At 44.0% G+C, this 21,949-nt stretch overlaps 1 protein-coding gene across 4 annotated transcripts in view; it reads left to right on the plus strand.

Annotated features, from left to right (window-relative positions):
• Positions 1-21,949, plus strand: part of MCC (MCC regulator of WNT signaling pathway) — a 460,067-nt gene that overhangs the window by 380,699 nt on the left and 57,419 nt on the right. For all 4 annotated transcript variants that reach the window (XM_032251904.1, XM_032252672.1, XM_032254008.1 and 1 more), the window contains 2 exons: positions 4,013-4,176; positions 6,491-6,697. In XM_032251904.1, coding sequence (XP_032107795.1) covers positions 4,013-4,176; positions 6,491-6,697 — 371 coding nt within the window. The remainder of the gene's footprint in view (positions 1-4,012; positions 4,177-6,490; positions 6,698-21,949) is intronic.

Here is a 21,949-nt window from a genome sequence, read left to right on the forward strand (position 1 = left end):
TTTCTTTTCTTTTTTTTTTTTTTTTTGGAGATGGAGTCTCGTTCTCTTCCCCCAGACTGCAGGGCAATGGCACAATCTCGGCTCACTGCAGCCTCTGCCTCCTAGGTTCAAGCAGTTCTCCTGCCGCAGCCTCCTGTGTAGCTGGGACTACAGGCGCACACCACCACGCCCAGCTAATTTTTGTAGTTTTAGTTTTAGTAGAGATGGGGTTTCGTCATGTTGGTCAGGCTGGTCTCGAACTCCTAACTTCCTTATCCGCCTGCCTCGGCCTCCCAGAGTGTTGGGATTACAGGTATGAGCCCGGCCACTTTCCTTTCTTTTTCTGTCTATCTATCTATCTATCTATCTATTTATTTATTTTTGAGATGGAGTGTTGTATCTTGCTCTATCACCCAGGCTGGAGCGCAGTCTCAGCTCACTGCAGTCTCCGCCTCCCGGGTCCAAGCTGTTTTCCTCCCTCAGCTTCCCTGGTAGCTGGGATTATAGGCGTGTCACCATATCCGGCTAGTTTTTGTAATTTTAGTAAAGACAGTGTTTCACAATATTTCCCAGGCTGGTCTTGAACTCCTGATCTCAGGTGATCCACCCACCTCGGCCTCCCAAAGTGCTGAGTTTACAGGCATGAGCCACAGTGCCTGGCCTCTGGTCACTTTCCTTACAGTAGTGATGGGCAGCTGAGAGTTGGGGCAGTGGCTTTGTACAGCTGGGAGTCTCTCACAGTTAAAGTCGGTCTCTTACTCATCTTCTCACTCTGCTTCTGGCCTGAGTTCAGGACTCAGCAACTGGCCAATTAAAGTATGAGAAACAAATACTGGTCACATCCTTAGCCCCTCCTCCTGTTCCCTGTAACCCTGCACCCTCAGGAAGCATCTGTTACCACCCCTCCAGCCCTACTGTGAGAGCCCCTCAGCAGACATGTGCAGTATAATTATTGCATCAGGTGGACCTGCACTAGGGAAATCAGCACAGAATGGCTATTTCATGAGTAACTCACTCATGAGCGCTTAATGCACATAACCCAGGACAGTGTGTTCACACCAGCTCTGGAGACCAGGAGACCGGCACCAGAGGGCACACGGTCATTCAGAGGCTGGTAGTGTGGTCCTGAGGAGTGCTGCTCCTCACTTGGGTCCTTTGCCTCCAGTTGGTGGTGTCCACCTGCCTCCATCTTCAGAGGGCCTCTGCAGTGATTAGTGTCCTAGTTCTTAGCTCAGGGCAAGGTTCATATCAAGGAACAAAAGCACTGAGATAGAGAGTTAGAGACTAGACTGGCCAACGTGGTGAAACCCTGTCTCTACTAAAAATACAAAAATTAGCTAGGTGTGGTGGCGTGCACCTGTAATCCCAGCTACTTGGGAGGCTGAGCTAGAATCACTTGAACCCAGGAAGCAGAGGTTACAGTGAACCGAGATTGTACCTCTGCACTCCAGCCTGGGAGACAGAGTGAGACTCCAACTCAAAAAAAGAAAAAGAAAAACATGCTGCAATTGACAGTCTGTTTCTAGCCTTCTTGTCTCTTAAATAAATGGTGATGTGTTTCTTTTTGCTCATTTAAAAAATAATATTTGATCGCCAACACTATTCTGTGTTGGAGATACAATAATGAGGAAGATCAAAGTCTCTTCTTTCCTGGAGCTTACGTTTTAGTGGAGGAGAAAAAACAAACATGTAAGTTAGATCAGATAGCGATAATTGCCATGAAAAAAAAATAGGATAAGAAGATCGGGACTGGGCAAGGAAGGAGGTGAAACTCTGTGCTTTAGATAGGGAAGAGCTTGTTGGGGAGGTAGTATTTAAGCTGAGAGCTGAATGATACTTAGAAATTTGGTTGGCCAGGCATGGTGGCACATGCCTATAATGTCGGCACTTTGGAAGCCTTTGGCAGGAGGATCACTTGAGGCCGAAAGTTTGAGACCAGTTTGGGCAACATAGACCCTCTCTCTACACAAAAATAAAAACATGAGCTGGGTGTGGTGATGTGTGCCTGGAGTGTACTTACTTGGGAGGCTGAGGTGGGAGGCTAGGTTGAGCCCAAGAGTTTGAAGCTTTAGTGAGCTAGGATTGCACCTCTGCACTCCAGCCTGAGTGACAGACCAAGACCCTGTCTTTAAAAGGTTGTGTTTCTTTTTAATTAAAATTTTAAAAAATCAGTCTAGACAAAGGAAACAGCAAAAGAAAAGGAATCCATGGAGCAGACAGGAGTTTGACATGTTCCAGGAGAAAACAGAAGACCAGGAGTGTGAATGGAGCATCATGAACAAGGGGAAGATTGACGGGTGAGGCAAGGTCAGATGGGTGGTTCTCACTCTGAGTGCACGTTAGAATTACCTGAGGAACCTCAAGTTTCCATTGTGCAAGCCCCACCCCCAGAGAGTGTGAATTTAATTGGTCTGGGGTGGGGCCTGGGCATGCATAGTTTATAAAAGCTCCCCAGGGAATTCCATGGTGCAGCGTGAACTGAGCACAGCTGTCTTGATCATGCAGAGTTTTACAGACCCTGGTAAGGAGTTGGGACTTTAGATGAATGACGATGGGAGACCATCGGACAGTTTGGGCTAAGAAAGTAACTTGTTCTGAACTCTGCTTTTAGGAGGCTCACTTTGGTGACCGCATGGAGAATGGAGGTGGGAGATTTGTTAGAGTGGTCCAGTTGAGAGAGGATGATGGCTTAGAGCAGGGTGGTGTCAGTGGAGATGGAAGGAAGAGGTCAGTTTGGGGATAAGTTTTGGAGGTTGTGGTCACAAGATGAATTGGATTTAGAATGTCAGGCAAAGGCATAGAAAGTTGTCTCAGAGCTGACCTGAGTAACCGGGTGGATAGAAGTGCTATTCATGGAGATGGGAGAGATCGGGAAGGAACAGGGTTGAGAATAGGTGGAGTAGTTGTGTGTACTGGTTGGAGTGAAAGCCTTAGGCTGATATCTCTAGATTTAGGTAATTTACAGATACAGGCAACCAGATGAGGTTGACTAAAGTATTCTGAGAAGTCCTGTTCCTGTTGTGCCAAGAGTTTTCTTGAAGTCTTCCAAAGGTAAGTCCGAAAAGCAGTTGACCATGTTAGTACCTGGGAGCTGCGGTGAGAAGCATGTAGGAGAGAAGAAGGAAGTGGAAGACACTGAGCGACTTTCATGCAGGGTCAGGCTGGACATAGGGGAAGGATGTACTCTGAAGGACTGTGGTCAGTCAGCGTCGGCCCTGCAACAATAGCTGAATGGCGTGGCGATATACAGAATCCAAAAAAGCGAGTTGCAAAATTTGTATTTGACTTTAAGGGAAGTTTTTTTCCCCAATAAAACTGTCTTCTAAGATACATCTAGGTCACATTATAATTATTTTTTACTTCTCTGACCAGACCCTGGATGTCCAGCAGTTCAAAGCAACCCAGGTTTTTAAGTCAAAATCAAATTATTAGCATTGGTTACCTTACGTGGAGAACAAGATGGAATTAGTTAGAACAGTTTGTTTTTTTCCCCTGATGAAAGAACATGGATTAAATTGCAAAGGTAGAGCATATTGGTTCTGTCATCGAAAAGTCCTGTTTTCAGGCTCATTGAGAGCAAGGACTGTCTCTTGCACAGTTTCTGTTTTTCAAAATACCTGGTGTCTCTGCTCATTCTGAGACTTTTGCTTACATTTAGTACAGTTTCAGGATCTTTCCACAGTTAGTGCTTGTCAGAGCAACTGAGCACACAGGTTGACCAGAAGGCTCTGTTAGTACCAACAGCCTCTTCTAGACAGTTCTTTGTTCTTACTAAAGAAACTCAAGATGTGGCTGCTTTGAGTAAAAGATAAGAGAATTCAGAAAATGACCATCATCTGAAACTCCTTAATTAAAAGAGCTTTGCATTGGCTCCATGCCTCCGAGGCAGTGCCTGTGAGGTTAGGCTGGCTGGTGGTGAACTCTGAAATGTCATGCTCCACTGCCATCCCATTACCTGAATGGGTCCCTCACGATAAGCAAAACAGAGCGTTTGTTGCCCTGCATAACACATTTTGCCTTCATTCATTCGCAGACAACTGCAGTGACCTGAACTCTGAACTGCAGAGGGTGCTGACGGGGCTGGAGAATGTCGTCTGCGGCAGGAAGAAGAGCAGCTGCAGCCTCTCCGTGGCCGAGGTGGACAGGCACATCGAGCAGCTCACCACGGCCAGCGAGCACTGCGACCTGGCAATTAAGGTAGACCGCCCTTATCCTCGGTGAGGCCCTTGGAGGCTCTGTAAGGGAAGTGGTCCAGTCCTTCTCTTGAAGTGCAGTTTCCTTACATACTCGTTAGGGATGAATGTTTCCGTAACAGCCATACTATAGATGGGGCCATGGTGTAGGGGGCCCTGTAAATTCTGGTTGGGCTGAATTACTTCAGAAAAAGTCATGATATCAGCAGTCAGGTTCACTGGCTTTGCAGCAGAAGGGACAATTTACTTGGAAACCATTCGACTCCTAGTATTGAACCATGTTATTTTAGTGTGGTTCATCATAGAGCACTCTTAAGTCGTGAGTTTAGCCTGGAAGTTTTATTAAAGCTATAAGGCCTCTAGAATATCATTTCAGGAGTCATCAATTCATGGTGCTAACAAGGAGGAAGGTTCAGGCCTGACTGAGTCATCTATCCCCAGCACACTGGAGCCGGGTCTCAGCCATGCCTGTAATGTGTTTTCCTCTTGCTGTTTGAGGAGGTGTGAAGAATTTGTTGCATCCACAAACTCATTGTGAATGATGGGAAAGTCAAGGCTTACTGAATTCAGAAAAATCGCATCTTTATATTCCTTTGGCGTAACTTAGTGGCCTGGGCATAGCAATTCAAATGTAAAAGTCTGAGAGTAACCCATGCAAAGAGAACTGCAGGCCCAAGTTTCTATCAGTAGGAATTCTGGCTTGCACGAAAGAACTGTGGTGTCACAAGGTAAACTGTGATGCATGTTTATAACACTGCTGGTTTTCCATCTTTTTCATCTCAATTGCAAACGTGTAGTTGATGTGGTTCAGGGCAGGGAGAAGCAGTTGCTGGTGTTTTTTTCTCTGGAATCTCCTGGACCCTCTATTTGATTGTAACGACAACTTAGGTCTAGCCCCAGCCTCGGGGTTGAGAGGGAAGGAGGAGGCCAAGGACCTCTACCAACCAGCTAGGGACAAAGCACAGGGTCTGGAGCAGAGCCAAGTAGGATAAGAGTCTTTGGATTGAAAGGAAGGATAAAGCAGCTCACGTGCAAAGGGCAGCCAGATTTGAGAACCAATGTGAGCATCCTAGAGTGATGTACCCTTATTTAGTATTTGAGGCCTACCGTTTCTTTTTTGTTTTGTTTTGTTTGAGACAGAGTCTTGCTCTGTCACCCAGGGTGGAGTGCAGTGGTGTGATCTCAGCTCACTGCAACCTCTGCCTCCCACGTTCAAGCAATTCTCCCTGCCTCAGACTCCAGAGTAGCTGGAATTACAGGGGCCCGCTATGACGCCTGGCTAATTTTTGTATTTTTAGTAGAGACAGGGTTTCACCATGTTGGTCAGGCTGGTCTTGAACTCCTGACCTTAGGTGATCCACCCGCCTGGGCCTCCCAAAGTGCTGGGATTACAGGCATGAGCCACCGCACCTGGTCAGCCCACTGTTTCTTACCCCGTCTCTTCACTGCCTTCTACCTCTGCATAGTAATTCTCCCTCTTGTTTCATTATCCACTGGCTTGTGCTTCCTTTTTCAAAGGAAAGTAAATGTGAATGAACAGTTTATAGAGTAGACAGAATGACTTCTTCCTTTTTTTCCTAATATTATGCATGTTTCTTCTCTATTAAATGTTTTTAAATGTATTTTTAAAAACTCTGTATGTGCAACTGGGATTTTCCTTTGCAGTTCGAAGCTGTGTTATTGATTAATTAAATCCCTGCTGTCTTAGACATCTCTACAATGAGCTTCCTCTTTTCTGTGTCAATGAGGTTTATTTTTGTCTTTCACGTCTTGGGACTGAACCTCATTCACACCATCTGAATTTGGATGTGGCACTAAAAGCTGGAAATGGTAATGTGACCTATCTTATCGCTGAGTTGGCATGTGGGAGGCCTATAATTTAGGAAACTTCAACGTAGATTTTTATGCAGTTTACAACCTCATGTTTGTCCTCGCATTACCAGGATCACTAAATGGCCTTCTGCCTGGTTGTGTGTATCCACCAACTCTGGAACTCAAGTGAAGGAAATAAGCATTATGTGGATGTGTCAGCTAGCACCACAGATAGACTCAGCCGCCAGGAGAGGACTCACTGCTTTGCTTACTCTGAAGGGTGCTGGGTAACACAGACTGTACCTCAGGCTAGTGACAGAGCCTCCTCTGAAACTGGGGACAAGATAACTTTGGGGTGGTCCCTAGTCATGATCAGTATTTATAACAAAGTGGTTCTAGATGTCCACACTCCTCTGTGGACATTTACTCCTGTTCGGCCTGTTTTCTTCCCATCCCCTTTCTCCAAGGTAACCTACTTGACTTTTCTTTGGGGCTGTGTTTTACAGACAGTCGAGGAGATTGAGGGGGTGCTTGGCCGGGACCTGTATCCCAACCTGGCTGAAGAGAGGTCTCGGTGGGAGAAGGAGCTTGCTGGGCTGAGGGAAGAGAATGAGAGCCTGACTGCCATGCTGTGCAGCAAAGAGGAAGAACTGAACCGGACCAAGGCCACGATGAATGCAATCCGGGAGGAGCGGGACCGGCTCCGGAGGAGGGTGAGCATGCCGCATCCACCATGGCCAGGCCCTTCCCGGGCATGGGGCTGAGAGAGGCTGGTGTGTACCACCAGGGGCACCATGTTTTTGTGGCATTTGTAACCTTGGGAATCACTGTCTCTTTCTTCTTATGAAGTCCTTCTTAAAAGAAAAGTAGTTTGAAATTGCTAAGGTGTAGAGGTAAGTTTTTTTAAAAAAAAAAAAAAAAACACTTTTCTCTGGAATCTTAAATCTGATTGGTTGGTAAAGTTACATCGGGGCAATGATTCTCAACTCTCCAGGGTAAGCACGTGTTTTCTAAGCTCAATTAAAATGTTCTTCTGTAAGATAAACTAATAGTATTTTTAGAATTTGAAAAAGAAATATGGAATATTCCCCTTTTAACGTTTTCTATAAAATTTTATTGAGCTTTATAGCACCTGCTCTCATTTACTTAGAGTGAATCTAGGGTAGAATGTCATCTCTTCTGGTGCAGATAAGAAGTTAAAATCACCATATCTTGTACATTGTGTGCATGTATGTATGTGTGTATATCCATCTGTTTAATGTAAGTATGCATATTATGTATGTGTCTCTCTGTTTTCAGATGTGTATGTGTGATTCCTGCTGTTCACCTAGGGCCTGAACTAGTTTGAGTACCATTTTGTTTAGGACATGTATCCATTACTGAAGGAGCTAATGTTTCAGGATAGAAATGTTTGGCAGAATTGCTAAAAGCCCTAAATTTATCCAAGATGGAGTCTTAAATCCCAGGAACTTCTGTGTTTGGTGTGTAGCACTTCTGTGTTTGGCTGTGAGTTTGATCTGTGATTGGACTGGGGGTGAAGCAGTGAATTCTTCAGTCAGACAATTCCCTCTGAACTTCACTTTGAATTACTAGATTTGCTTTACTCTCTCTCGGTCTTGGCAATATTAGAAGCTTGTTTTCTAGTTGTGCTCTGACTGGTTATTTTGCATACAGATAAAGTTGACTTAGAAGGGGAGAAATACATCTAGTGGGTCTCATCATCCTTCACCATAGTTCTTTCTCCTTTAGCCATAAAAAATACCTTGTTAATAACTCGGCCTTCTATTCTTCAACAAGATCAGCATATGTACATCTTTTGTTTTTAATCCACATGTAAGTATTCTTAGTTGCCATTATGTAAAAATGTAGAAGAAATTACCATTTTTGAATGTTGTAAGCTCTTCCTCATTTAAAAAATATGGAAGAAATTACTATTTTTGAATGTTATCAACTCTTCTTCATTTGTGCTAATGTCATAATTAAAAGGCTGGCTTTGCTGCATCTCATCTGAACACCATTTTGTCTTAACTCACGTGCATAAGCATATTTTCAGCACACAGCTATATCGGATGCCAGTCTCCATACTTGCATCAGCAGGTGTAAATCATCCCAGTCAGCAAAGGCTTTATCTGGGCAACATGATGAAATCTGCTTAGCACTAAAGCCTACGCCACCTGTAATTTCCTGGGTTACACTCCCCAGTGATTATGACTGATGCCCTAATTAGGTATGTACTTGCTCTTAGCATGTGCATTCTGATGGTGCATGTTTTGTGAGGGAAATTGTTGGTCTTAGGTGTAATTACATACTGTGGTATAGAATGAATTTTCTCCTCTTACTTGCCAGCCCTTGATTGTGGACTAGCAAACAATAAAAAGTCCCCCTCCCAACCTTCCAATGTTTTTTCTAACTCTGGAGATCAGTATTAAGAATAGCGCAGTGTGAAGGTACTACACTAGGTACCTGGGCTCTGGGGCCAGACTGCCTGGGTCATGCATAGCCTTACCTGTCAAGTCACCACGGGTCTTTGGAAAGTTGCCTAACCTCTCTGTGCCTCAGTTTACTCTGCCACAAACGGGGACAATAATAGCACCCAAAGCAAACATTAGATGATATTCATAAAGTTGTTAGGCGATGTCTGGCACATAGTAAATGCTCAGAAAATTAGTAGTAGTTCTTTGTAGTAAAATCTAGAGTTACCTGTTGAGTGACGTGCAAAGTTGAACACCATCCTGTCATTTTTTTCATAGGAATCCTTAGATGTTTGAAGAACTCTAACATGGACATTGGATATTTACATACATACACATACAGGCCTGCACACATACACACATTTTAGTCAAAACCTTTCTTCCAGTCACATCTGTTGCCTTTTTAAGTTTGTGCAACTCGTATGGTTTTATATAACTTTGATTTCAGTTACCTTCAAATAATGTTGAGTAGCTTTAATCTCTTCCTCGACTAGAGATGTTCTCAGGAATTTATATACATACCATGAATTGGATTTATTTCTTTTTATTTCAAGATGAATGTGGATCTCTAAAAGTTCCTAGATGCATTTCAATGCCCGTTTACTAGACGTTAAGTGCCGGAAGCCTTCTTCCAGCCACCACCCATCCACTCACCTAGTATACTTTATTTCCCTCTGGAGGGATCTGTCCTTCGTGGTTGTCACTGTCTTCTGTTCTTCACGATGTATAGCTCTGCAGAGCGACTGAGGTACCGTTTTATTTTTATCCTTGTGACAGTAGAGTACAAGACTGGTTTGCCTTTGCCGTCTTTTTAGCAGCTGTGAATCCACAGTTCATCAAAGTTCCCTGACAAGCAATTGGAACCAGTATTTTTTTTCTTTGTCCTCATTCATTGTATGGAATTTTAACTGACCAGATCAATAGGATTGGTGCTTGAACCCTGCCTGTAATTAAGCAAAGTGCTCTCTGTAGGTCTTCTGAGCTTTGTTCAAGATTTAATTAAATTAGATCTTTAATATAGTCAGTTAACAAATTAGGCTAGTGGCAGAGCAGTAACTAAGGAACAACAGCCAATTTTATTCTTGGTCCTAGTTCATTATTGAATGAGGCAATCATTTATTTCTGTATTCTCTGTAACATAACCACGTATTTCCTCACACTTAAAGAAGTGGGCTTAATGTAGGCAAGGCAGAATTAATTACTCTAGAAAGGAAGCACTTTATTCTTCATCCATTCATTTCATAAACATGGTTGGTCATCTCTGTGCCAGGCAAAGGGGTTACAGTGATATACAGGACACAGTCCCTGACCTCAAGGATGCTGGGGAGACAGGCAAGTAAACAGATCACTGGAAAGGTATATTTCAAGTGGCGGGGACATGTAAATACAGAGAATGCCCTGAGAGCTCCCCAGAGAGTTGTGTGTTGGCAGGGACCACTTTCTCCACATTGTTTGTATTTTTTAAGCTGAATTGTTTAAGTCAGCCACAGTGTGGCAAAAATAATCAGTGCTTTCCTCAGTGTGTTTGGCAAAGCAAGCTTGACGTGACCACAGACACATGAAACACATGAAACTGTGTCCCACTGAATCATAGACTTAAACACAAATCAGCCACGTAAGTTCCTTCTGAGATTTTATAGAAATTCTTCAGAAAGTTCTGCTTGTTCACATCATAAGGTGGTGTTGACAATTTCTTCCTTACGCACTGTGCTGTATCTACCTGGTTATTTTCTGCATGTCTGGGAAGGAGTTCCATCTGTCTGTCCTGCGTTTCTTTCGCCCTGGGGGTCTGGCTTCTGGTTTCATTACCACAGTAAATTCAAGAGACAAGTAGACATGCTATTTTGAACCAAATAAAAGTCACCCTTGGCCAGGTACAGTGGCTCACACTTATAATTCCAATGCTCTGGGAGGCCAAGGCAGGAGGATTGCTTGAGCCCAGGAGTTTGAGACCAGCCTGGAACTATAACTGTTGTGATCTTATGGAGGTTCAATAAAGATTCATCTGTGTTTTCCCTCAAATCTTTTTTAGCATCATTTGGCCATGATCCCATATGCTGGTCCCACTCTTCTCCTCTTTGTTGCTTTTCTTGACCACAGGGCTATATAGAGAAAATGCAGACTGTGAAGTAGTACTTTATATTTATTATGAATATATAGCTGTGTAAATTTCCATCTTCCATATATTCATATGTTTGTATATAAAAATATTGAAAATAGACCAGAAAAATACAAACCAGTATCGCAATGATAATATGTTGTGTAGGTCTCACAGGAACCTTAAGCTTCTCTATAATATTCTAATTTATTTTTTAAGTGAATGTATTCATATCATTGTATGATTTTTAATATGCAAAAGTATATACATAGAAATAGAGAGGACGCTAATATGCTAAAATCTTAATAGAGGTTAGAACTGGGCAGTGGAGGTATGTGATTACTTTTTTTTTTCTTTGTCCTCTGATTTTTAAATTAAGCATAAAACAAAACGTATGGATTATAGAGAATGATCTGTATCTCACAGCTTTTGACGGTTTGATATTCACATATAAACTGTCCTTTATGGAACTTTGTTCATTTCTTTTTTGTTCCATTTATTTCTAGAAATTTATTTACAGGATAAGGAAGCGGATGCCATTATTAGCTGAGTTTAAATTCATAAAAGTTATGTAAAAAACAAGCCCTGTCTCAACCCCACTACTCCCAGCTCTCCTCAGCTCTCATCTAGCTGTGTGGGAGGGAGCTGAAAGGAGCCAGATCTGGCTTTGGGGTGCTCCTTCCATGTGGGGGCTCAGATGGCTCTTCTTTTGTGTGGCTGGTATATTAGTCAGTATGAGGCTAGGTCTTTCTGCAATAACAGGTTCACTCCCCAAATCTCAGCGGCATGGCACACTGTTTCTTGCTGGCACCATCTGTTCAGTGCAGGTTAGGGCACAGGTGCACATCTCTGATCCATACATTCACTCAGAAACTCAGACTGTTAGCTGTCTACCACCTAAGAGCCCACTCAAAAGGTCCCACTGTGGCATTTAAATGCTTCTGCTCACTGCCTGTTCTCCAGAACTAGACAGACAGCTTTACCTAACTATCAAGGGGTTAAGGAACATGGAGGAGCACATGGATGTTTGTCCAACAGTACAAGTTTCTGATGCAGCTGACTTACATGCTTTGACCATGATTGGCTGTGAATCAGAGTTCCAGAGAAACAGACGGTTTCACTCACCCGTTTTGTGGTGACTCCACACATTGTGTCAGAATCATTGGGAAGCTCTTTCAGAGGATGTCTGCCCAGGCCTTTCTACGAGCCACTGAGTCAGTAAATGGGACGTGGTGCCCCAGCACACTCCCCCACATCATGGCTGCGGTCAGCACTTGGAGACAGGGAAGGGATAGGCAGTGTCCTTCAGTCACTCATTGGACGTGGGCCAAGAGCCTCTCCAAGCATCCTGTACTTCCCCCTCTGCAGGTGAACTGAGAGAAAGAGCCACAGGCTTTCTGCCTTCAGCTCATGCCTGGCCGGCTCCTCGTGGGCCCACAATGTAGTAGTGATGAGCCCAGTGTCTGCTGGGGAAGCTGCCTGTTCTGTAGAGCCTGTCCTGCATCAACTCTTCACGAGGGTGATCCAAGCTATAAGAGGAGGGAGGGTGGAAGCCAGCAGGGCACAGGTACCCCAGGGCTCCCAAGGCACGGAGGCACTGCCTGGCACAGTGCCAAATCCCCCAGCTTGCCCGGTGAAGGAAATCAGTTCCACAGGGAGCTGTTTACCAGTGCAAGTTCAGTAGGGCTTATTTAATAATATTGATAATGACATTCTGTGAACATTTGCAGACTGAACCCCTCTCAAACTGGACCTCTCTCAAACTAAAATCAGATACCTCTAAAGGCAAAAAAGTACTTACTCAAAGCCTAAATTACCCTAACATAGCAAGACCCCTTTTTTACAAAAAAAATTTTTTTTTATTAGCCAAGTATGATGGTGTGCATCCATAGTCCCAGCTACTCAGGGGGCTGAGGTAGAACGATGGCTTGAGCCCAGGAGATCAAGGCTGCAGTGAGCTGTGATCACATCACCGTACTCTCGTGTAGGTAATAACACAAGACCCTGTCTCTAAAAATAAATAATTTTAAAAAGCTAAATTATAGCCCAAAACATATTTCAAACACCTGTGATGGGCAGTGATTTATGCACATTTTGTTTAATCTGTGCCAGACTCCTACCTGGTAGATACTATTATTATACCCTTTTCAGAGATGGGAAAGCAGAGACCCACAAAAGTTTTAACAACCACATCTACATTGATATTAACTCTTGGTACCAAAATTTGGGATCTGGTGGCCTTATTAGGGGAGGCGGTTGTCATCGTTCTTTTGTTCAGACCACTTTCCTGTGGCCTTCTGTCCACCTTTGTCCTCTTCCTAGCCCGACTCCCATACAAACCAGCAGTGGGTGAAACGTCCTCTGTCACGGCACCATGGGGGCCGGATTCCTTAGGGTTTCACAGATCCCCTCCTGGCATTCTCAGACAATGCTGCGTGAAGGTACAATGAGCTTGTTGCAGAAACAGGAAGCTGGTGGTCTGCGTGCGTTTATCTTGACCTGAGTCCAGTGCTGTGTTCCCTTCCTTTCCATAGACTGATGGAGTTTTAGGGGGAATCCAAAGCAGAGAATCCCCAGAATCCTGGTTCTTTCACCTCTTCCATGGACATAGCTCCTAGTTACTCTACAAGGGCCTTACATACACTTGAGCCACAGAGATTGTGAGGCAGCTCTCGGCTGTGGGCACCAGTATTTGCTTACTCACCCTGGCCTCCCTATACCTATGAGGAGGCCAGGCTGCTTAAAGGCTAGCTCTTGGCTAACACAAAAGAAGCTGACTCAATTTGTCAAAAAGCTGTTAAGAAATTGGGAAGATTGGCTGGATGTGGTGGCTTACGCCTGTTAACCCAGCACTTTGGGAGGCCGAGGCGTGTGGATCATGAGGTCAGGAGTGTGAGACCAGCCTGGCCAACACAGTGAAACCCCATCTCTACTAAAAACACAAAAAATTAGCCAGGCGTGGTGGCGGGCACCTGTAATCCCAGCTACTTGGGAGATTGAGGCAGGAGAATCACTCGAACTCAGGAGGCAAGAGGTTGCAGCCAGCCAACACTGCACACCAGCCCAGGTGACAGTGTGAGACTCTGTCCGAAATTAAGAAAATTGCCAAAATGCTGGCCTTTTCCGTTAACCATTTTGATAATCACATCCAGGTACTTTAGTGGGCAATAGAACAAAAGAGAAAATAGCACACTTAAGAAACTTACTGAGAGATGGAAATGTTGTTGGATTTTTTTTCCTTCTATTTTATGGTCTCTCCCTTCTGTTTCCACCTAGTTAAAATTGCCATTAACAATAAAATACCACTTTCTTGAAACACTATGTAAATTCGATTTATAGGAAGAAATATGTATTTGCTGTAAATAGATTCTGATTTCTTTACTTGAGGGCTTTAAGAAAAATCTTATACAATCTCCAATAAGAGGTGTGCTTCTCAGCAAAATACCTGCAAACTCTGGACTTTGAGGCAGCAGCTTTCCAAAAACTGCACAGGGACTAACTGTATGAAGCTCATTAAGTAGAGCTTTTCCAGCCTAGTGATTCCCACCCTTGTACAGTGTGGAAATCATCTCATCTCAACCAGTTCCATTACACAATGAAATTATGAATTACAACCTAATTGCCTGAAATTACAACTACCCAGTGAGCACTGCTACATGTCATCAGTGGAACAGACTCTTTCTTTTATGGCTAACAAAAATGTTTCTGATCCTGCTCAGGACTCCGGTGCCTTCCTGCTTGTCACGCATCTGTGAGCCACATTCACAGATGACTTCATCAGCTGACTCTTGTCTGTGCTCCTGCAGTTGTCCTCAGAGACTGAAGTGTCTGCATAGCTGACTTGCCTTATGCTTGCCTAGCCTAACGTTTCCAAGGAATTTCCTACCACTTTGGAAACGTGCTTCTGTGCACACCCTTTGTCCTTGACAGCTTTGGCGCCAAATTCCCCCAATATCTCACTTTCCCCCTCTGCCTAATCTGTCATGCTCCTGGCTTGCATCATTTACTTTCTTTTGGACTGATTGAGGTTGGGGGGAGGGGCGGGGGGCGATCCGGCTGTGTTGCCTAGGCTAGGATGCAGTGGCTATTGACAGGTGCAGTCACAGTGCACTCGACCCTTGAATTCTCGGCTAAGCAATCCTCCTGCCTGTCGACCTGCCTGAGTAGCTGGGACTACAGGTGCACACCGCCACACCTGGTTTTTGTTTGTTCTAATTTGGAACTCAGGGCAGAGAGAGAAGCTAATTATATTCATCAGTCACATTCACTGGTCCCTCTTTTAATTGATTTATTCCTTATAAATAATTTATCCCCTATAATAGCCCATTCCCTTCCCCCCCATTTCATGCGTGTCCTAAAATAGTGTTTTGTGTTACTTTTAATTTACTTATATGTTACTGTGCTGTCCTCTTACATTTTGCTCCTCAGCCCTCTGATTTTAAGGTTTGTCCATATGACTGTGTGTACATCTGGCCCTATGTGTCTAAGGGCTTCTAGCATTCTGTAGTGACCTATTTACTGCAGCTGACAATCAAATTGCCTCTCACTTCCCATGACCACAAACAATGCTCCAGGGCATGGTCCCTTGCACATGTCTCCTGTGGCCCGGTGGGAATTTCTCAGGATCACATGTCCAGGAGTGAAACTGCTGAGTCTCAGAGTATGTGTAGTCTTGCTTTGACCATGTACTGCAGGGCAGCTTTCAGGAATGCAGGTCAGCCCATCCACCCAGCAGCAGCAAAGGAGGATTTCGTCACCTGAATCCCTGTCAGCTCTTGTACTTCGTTGTTTCTTTCATCCCATTTTTCTTTCTCAAGTTTAATTTTTTTTGCTACTGAAAATCATGTATCCTTAGGAAATTCTTTCAGCAAAGATCTGTAGATGATAGATTCTTAATCTTTGAGAGCGTTTTTATTTTTGCCCACACTCTTGGTAATAGCTGTATAATCTCCTATGGCTGCTGTAACAAATCATCACAAACTTAATGGCTTAAAACAACACAAATTTATCATCTTACAGTTCTGGGAGGTCAGAAGTCCAAAATGCATCTCATTCATGAAAATGAAAGTGTCATCAGGACTGTAACTTTCTGGAGGCTGGAGGGGAGAATATACTTCCTGGTCGTTTCCAGCATCTAGAGGGAGCCTGCATCCTTTGATTCGGCCCCTTCCTTCATCTTCAAAGCCAGTAGCATGGCATCTTCAGAACTATAGTTCTGGCAGCCCTGCTTCCCTCTCACAGGGGTCTTGTGATGTCTGAGTCCACCTACATGATCCATGGTACTCTACTCATCTCAATTCCCTTTTGCCATGCAAGGTCGCATTCACAGTTCTCGGACTTTAGGACGTGGATGCCTTTGAGGACCATTATTCAGCCTCATACAATATTCTAAGGCATTAGATTTGGGGTGATAGGTTTTTTAGGGCATTCAAGAGATTTTATTGAGACTGTATCAGTCCCTGTTGAAGGTGTTGGCAGTGCAGTAGTGAATGAAACAGAACAGCATCCACAGAGCCACAGACCCTGAGATGCCTCCATCCCATGCCGAGGGTGTGTGTGTATCTCACTCCATCACCCAGTCTGGAGTGCAGTGGTGCGATTCTCCTAGCTCACTGCAGCCTCGATCTCCCAGGCTCAAGCAATCCTCCCACCTCAGCTTCCTGAGTAGCTGGGACTACAGGTGCATGTAGCACACCTGGCTAATTTTTTTTTTTTTTATTTGTTGTAGAGAAAGGCTGTTGGAATGTTGCTGGTCTCGAACCCCTGGGCTCAGGAAATCCTCCCACCTTGGCCTCCCAAAGTGCTGAGACTACCACTGGAGCCACCATGCCTCAGCCCAAGAGAAGGCTTTTAAGATTTGATATCTATTTTTGTTTTATTATTTCTTAAGGGAATTATTTCCTTTATCTCTTTAAGGATCCTCAATGTAGCTATTGTGATGTGGTTTACCAGTTGCTTTATTTTCATTTCTTCCAGGGTGAATTCAGCTTCTGATTAAGATTGCTTGCTCTTTTGTTTTATCTTCTGTTCTCTGTAGTTGTCCCCACTCTGTGTCTGGCAGCTTTGTGGGCCTGGGCTCCCAGTCATGGGAAGCTTACGTCTCCTGTTCTCTCATGATACCGGGTGACTTACAAATTAGACAGTCTCTGAGGCAGTGGGTGGCCTGGCAAAATCCAAGCCAGTTTCTAGTGTTCATGTCAAGTTTGGAGTCCCACAGTATACAGATAATATAAAGTTGGACTTCACACCCAAAGGTGCCACTGGTCTGGGATTTGGGTTCCTGAAGGTTGACCCCTCTGCACAACCTTGGGATTCCTTCTGTGGACAGCTCTTTCAGTTTTTCGCCAATGGGTGGGGCAGAGAAGCTGCCGGCATAAGGCAGAAGGATCAGCTCACGCAGCCAGACTCATAGGCGCCCCCATCTCCTGCCTCCCACACTCACATTCTGCGCCCTGCTTGCAGCCCCTGGGCGTGCGGTGCATCTCCCGGAAACCCTTTCGGCTTTATTTCTCATTTCTGGGACCTGGAGATTTTGCTGTCTTTTAACTTTGGCAATGAGCTTATTTCTCATTGTTACTTTTTTATGCAGCATTTCTGTGCATTTTTAATAGGAGTGTCTGCTGAATTTAGCTGAGGCTGTCATATGCTGGGAAGTTTCAGTTGTTGTATACAGTTACAAAACTGTAACCTCTGTTAACCTCTGAAAGCCTCTGTTCTCATTCTTGTCCTTCCTGCTCTCTGCCAAAGCTGAATCAGAGTCTGCCATCCTCCCTCTATACACGGCCGCCTCTCTTTGTGTACATTACACAATTTTTTTTCATTCTGTTTCTTTCATCAGTACTCTTCCTTTCACGTGGCCATTGAGGAATGTTTCCAAATTTTGTTTCTGCCAATGCCCCAAGCCCGTTCTTATCTCTGTTGTGGTTTTAATCCTTTTTTCTTTTGTACTGTTATTTTAATGAGGTCTCCAGAGTTGGAAGAAAACAGTATGTTCCTCAGTCTACTGTCTTCAAAGAGGGAGCTCAACTGAACTCTCAGTACTGCTGTGTAAGCTACTTCCTTTTTTTTTTTTCCTTTTTTGGTCCTAGGTCAGCCTCCTTCCTCATTTCTGACATTCCCCCCTCATGCCTCACAGAGAAAATAGAAGCCATCTGATGGGAGTCCCTGTTTCCCATCTTCCCCTGACAGTCCGCAAACCACCTTGCTTATTACCCATCCTCACCTCCTTTTCTCCCCTCCCCTAGAAAAAGGTGTCCCTGTCTCCCTGTCCTCCACTGACCCTCTGCTCCTGCCAGCTACACACAGGTGCTCTGCCTGCCACACTGCCACATCTCCTCCCTGGACCTTATCCACGCCTGGCGTTCCTACGTCTATCTGGTTCTAATCACTTTCCTTCAGACTTACATTTCTAATTGTTGACTGTTAAACCCTCCTTCACATACCCAATTGTTTTCTCAAATTCAGCATGTCCAAAGCTGACATCATGGTCAGTCCGGACTTTGTCAGCTCTGGTCATTTCTTTCTGAAAAGATCAGCTTCTCTGTAGGTTTTCTTTTCTCATTGCTGAGTAACTCCGTGATCCACTAAGTCACCACAGCCACAAATTTGGGTCTTTTTTTTTTTTTTTTTTTTTTTTTTTTTACATTCTTGAATATTTTTAGAACTGCGCTGATGGATTCAGTAGCTACTAGCCACATACAACTATTTAGGTTTGAATTTAAATAAATTAAAACACAGTTAAAAATTCAGTTCCTTGGGTACACCAGGCACATTGCAAGTGCTTACTGCCGTGTGTGGCGCTGGGCCACCATAGCACACAGCGCCAGTCTAGAGCATTTCCGTCCTTACAGGAAGTTCCGTTGGGTGGTGCTGGTCTAGAGTGTATCTTGCCATCCTTAGTCCCACTTCGCCGACTCCTAATTTCCCACCTGAACCATCAGTAGAGCTCTTGGCTTACCAACTTTTTCTTCCTTACTTCAGTCCATTTTCTCCTCTAATTGAATGAGTTTTACAAAACTCTTAAACACCAGAGAGAAACAACTGTGGCCTTTTAATGTCATTTCCCTACTTGAACCTTCCAGAGTCTCCCCATTATCTTTTCTTCTCTGTTTGCTCGTTGAACAGCTCAGCCTTCAAGGTTCCGTTCCAGTGTTGCCTGCTCGCGGGAGGCAGAGGCCAGCCAGATTTCTTCTTCTGCTCTTTGACACTCCTTGTTGGCACCCCTCTTTCAGTGCATGTTTGCCATTGTAATGTTTACCAGCTGTACAGTAACTTCAGGAGTAGTTTAAAAAAATGGCCTATCACGTCATGTTCTGGTGTTGAGGAACCCCAGTTGAGAAAAAGGGCAATGAATGATATTCCCACAAGTAACAGTCCCTGACTCAGGTTAGCCTTGATGCTTGGCTATCGCTTGACTCCAAAATATATATTCGGTAGAGAGAAACATACTTCCTTCAATAAAAATAGCCATGTGCTGGTGAAACCTCGTCTCTACTAAAAATAAAATAATTAGCTGGGCATGGTGGTACGTGCCTGTAGTCCCAGCTACTGGGCAGCTGAGGCAGGAGAACTGCTTGAACCCAGGAGGTGGAGGGTGCAGTGAGCTGAGATTGCACCACTGCACTCCAGCATGGGTGACAGAGTGAGACTCTGTCTCAAAAAAAAAAAAAAGAGCCATGTGCAGTGGCATGCCCCTGTAGCCCCAGCTACTTGGGAGGCTAAGAGGGAGCATCCCTTGAGCCCAGGAGTTTGAGGCCAGCCTGGGCAACATAGTGAGACCCTGTCTCAAAAAAATAAATCTTCAGTGAAGGAGGGATATTTTAATTGCCACAAACTCTCACAGTTCTGGAATCTAGAAGTCCAAACTCAAGGTGCTGGCAGAGCCACACTTGCCTCTTCCAACTTCTGATCGCCCTTAGTGCCCTTTGACTTGTGTCCAATCTCTGCCTTCATCTTCACAAGACATTTCTTCCTTGTGTCTCTGTGACTGTGTCTTAAATATCCCTCCCTTTTCTCTTGTAAGAACACCAGTCATTACACATAGGGCCCACCCCAAATCAGATTATCTTGCCTTGAGATCGTTAATTTAGTTATATCTACAAAGACCCTATTTTGAGATGAAGTCACATGCACAGGTACTGGGGATTCATATTTGGACATATCTTTTGGGGGAGACGTAATCCAATCCACTACAATGGGTGAGAATAAAAGTGAGAGCTCCATTAGCTATGTTTCTGCCTCTTTCCCAGGCCGTGCCTAAGCTGACTCAGCATTTTGGCTTTAGCCTTCATTTCTTGCTTTTATTCCTGTAAATTAAGATTCTCACTTTCAAATCAAAAGATGGGGAGAAGGCCACTTAACCAGCTGTCTTTCTTTCCCTGACAGGCACACTGCACTCCCTTCAGCTGGATTTGTTTCTACTGGCTAGCAATTATCATTAAATAATAAAGCATAGCCCAAAATAAACATATTTATCATCCTTTATTTTTCAGAGACATTTTCTGGGTCCAAAGCTTTTAAAGTGAAAGTAGATATTTAGATTTTGAAATTATTTTAAGCACATGTGTGTGCATATACAGCAAGGAAAATGACTAGAAGTAATTGCCTCTGTAGAGTAAGAAAGAACTTAAGCACTTTGACTGTTTTATGTTTTATGTTTTAGTGTCATCTACATTTTCTATGATGAGCCTGTTTTACTTTTGTGATTAGAAGAATAAATGTTTTTAAAACATGGATAGTTTTAATAAAGTCTTTATAAATTGCCCGGGAATTTTTTTTATCCGTATTTTTTCAAAAGAAAATACAGAATAAAAAAGCAGCTGAGTAGGCCTGTAGGGATTCAAAGAACAGACCATTGATTGTCTTGCATGCAATTCAGACACCATTTAGGTTTTGGAGTGGTGTTAACATTGTTAATTATTCAGGACCTTATCAGACTCATCAGCAGTAAAAACTGAATTCATGGTCTTCACCTGGGAGGTTTCCCCATGCCTGGGGGAGTGAATGAGCCCCCTCTCTTTGCCCATTCTCTCTTTGTGGCATAATGAGATATCTACCCCTGTACCCATTTTTGGTTTGTCAGGAACCATTTCAGAAAGAGTCCTGTAATCTCTCACCAGCAGTACCATTTGGCTTCTACATGGATGTATTTTCCTATTCTTGAGGCTATTTTGAGCCCTGTGTCTGGTGTGGTTCGAGGACAGCACGCATTTCCATCGATGCTCCGTTACTGGGACCCATGGCAGACAATTAGGCACTTTTGAACTGTTCCACTACTGAATGCAATTTGCTTTGAGGGAATTTTCCTATTTTGGCTTCTAATATGTTGATGAATTATTGAAATTTCAATTACTTTTGGTTCCCAAGTTAGCAGGATGGAGACATCCCAGACATTTAATATGAAAAGCTTTCCAGTGCCTTTTAAAAGAGAAGGGGCCATGTGCCTGTTCTCTGCCCTTGTCTAGGAGCTCTTGGCAGCAGGGCTGGCGGCAGGGCATCACTCCACTCCTGTCTATGAGATTAAAGCGCTTTGTGACCTTGGAAGTGCCTTAGGTCAGCGCTGCTCAAGGTATGGTCCCCTGACTGGCAGCATCAGTGTCCTTTGGGAGCTTATTAGACATGCAGATCTTGTGCTTCATCCAACCCTCCTAAATCAGAATCCCAGGGGTGGGACCCTAGAATCTGTTTTAACAAGCCCTCTAGGGGATTCCAATACACTATTCTCTTTGAAAAGCCCTGCTTTAAATATCCTAGTGCTAACTCTTCTCAGCCTGGCAAAGTCTGGTGCCCATTTCTAAGGACCATTGGGTGCTGTAGTCAATTTGCTCCTTCAGGTAGACACTGCACCTTCATTCTGAAACTGACCAAGGTTATAAAAGACCCATCTCTAGCAACTCTCTTCAGTTACTTGGAATACTGTCTTTGGAAGTCACACAATTGTAACTAAAGAGAAGCAGGACTTGGACATTAATTTCTATGCAGGTAAATATGTGTTTTAAATGTAATTCAAAGGCCCCATGTTTCTTTTTTATACATAGAAGGTCTATTTAGATTTTCCTACCTACTGTCCAAGGGATAATCCCATCTGTAGGTAAACTGCAGGTAAATCCAATTCCTTGGGGAAAAGGTGCTGGCTCCATTGCTGTCTCGTCTCTTAGCCTAATCTTTTCCCCAATGCAGACACCTCTCCTAAGGCACACATATTGACTAACTTGCAGCTCTTCAAACGTAGCATGTCATCCTAGCACCTGTGCCCCCCTCCCCCTTGCCCCAAGCATATCACCACTGAAGCCAGCTCCTCACTTGCTCTCCTTTAAGATTGCTCAAGTACCACTGCCCTTTGAGCTTTCTCTGGATGACTTCAGTTGGAGTTACGCTCTTCCCTTTTCCTGCTTTCT

Source organism: Sapajus apella, unplaced genomic scaffold, assembly GCF_009761245.1.
Source record: "Sapajus apella isolate SASKATOON/1434 unplaced genomic scaffold, GSC_monkey_1.0 scaffold1, whole genome shotgun sequence".
NCBI classification, from domain to species: Eukaryota; Metazoa; Chordata; class Mammalia; order Primates; family Cebidae; genus Sapajus; species Sapajus apella.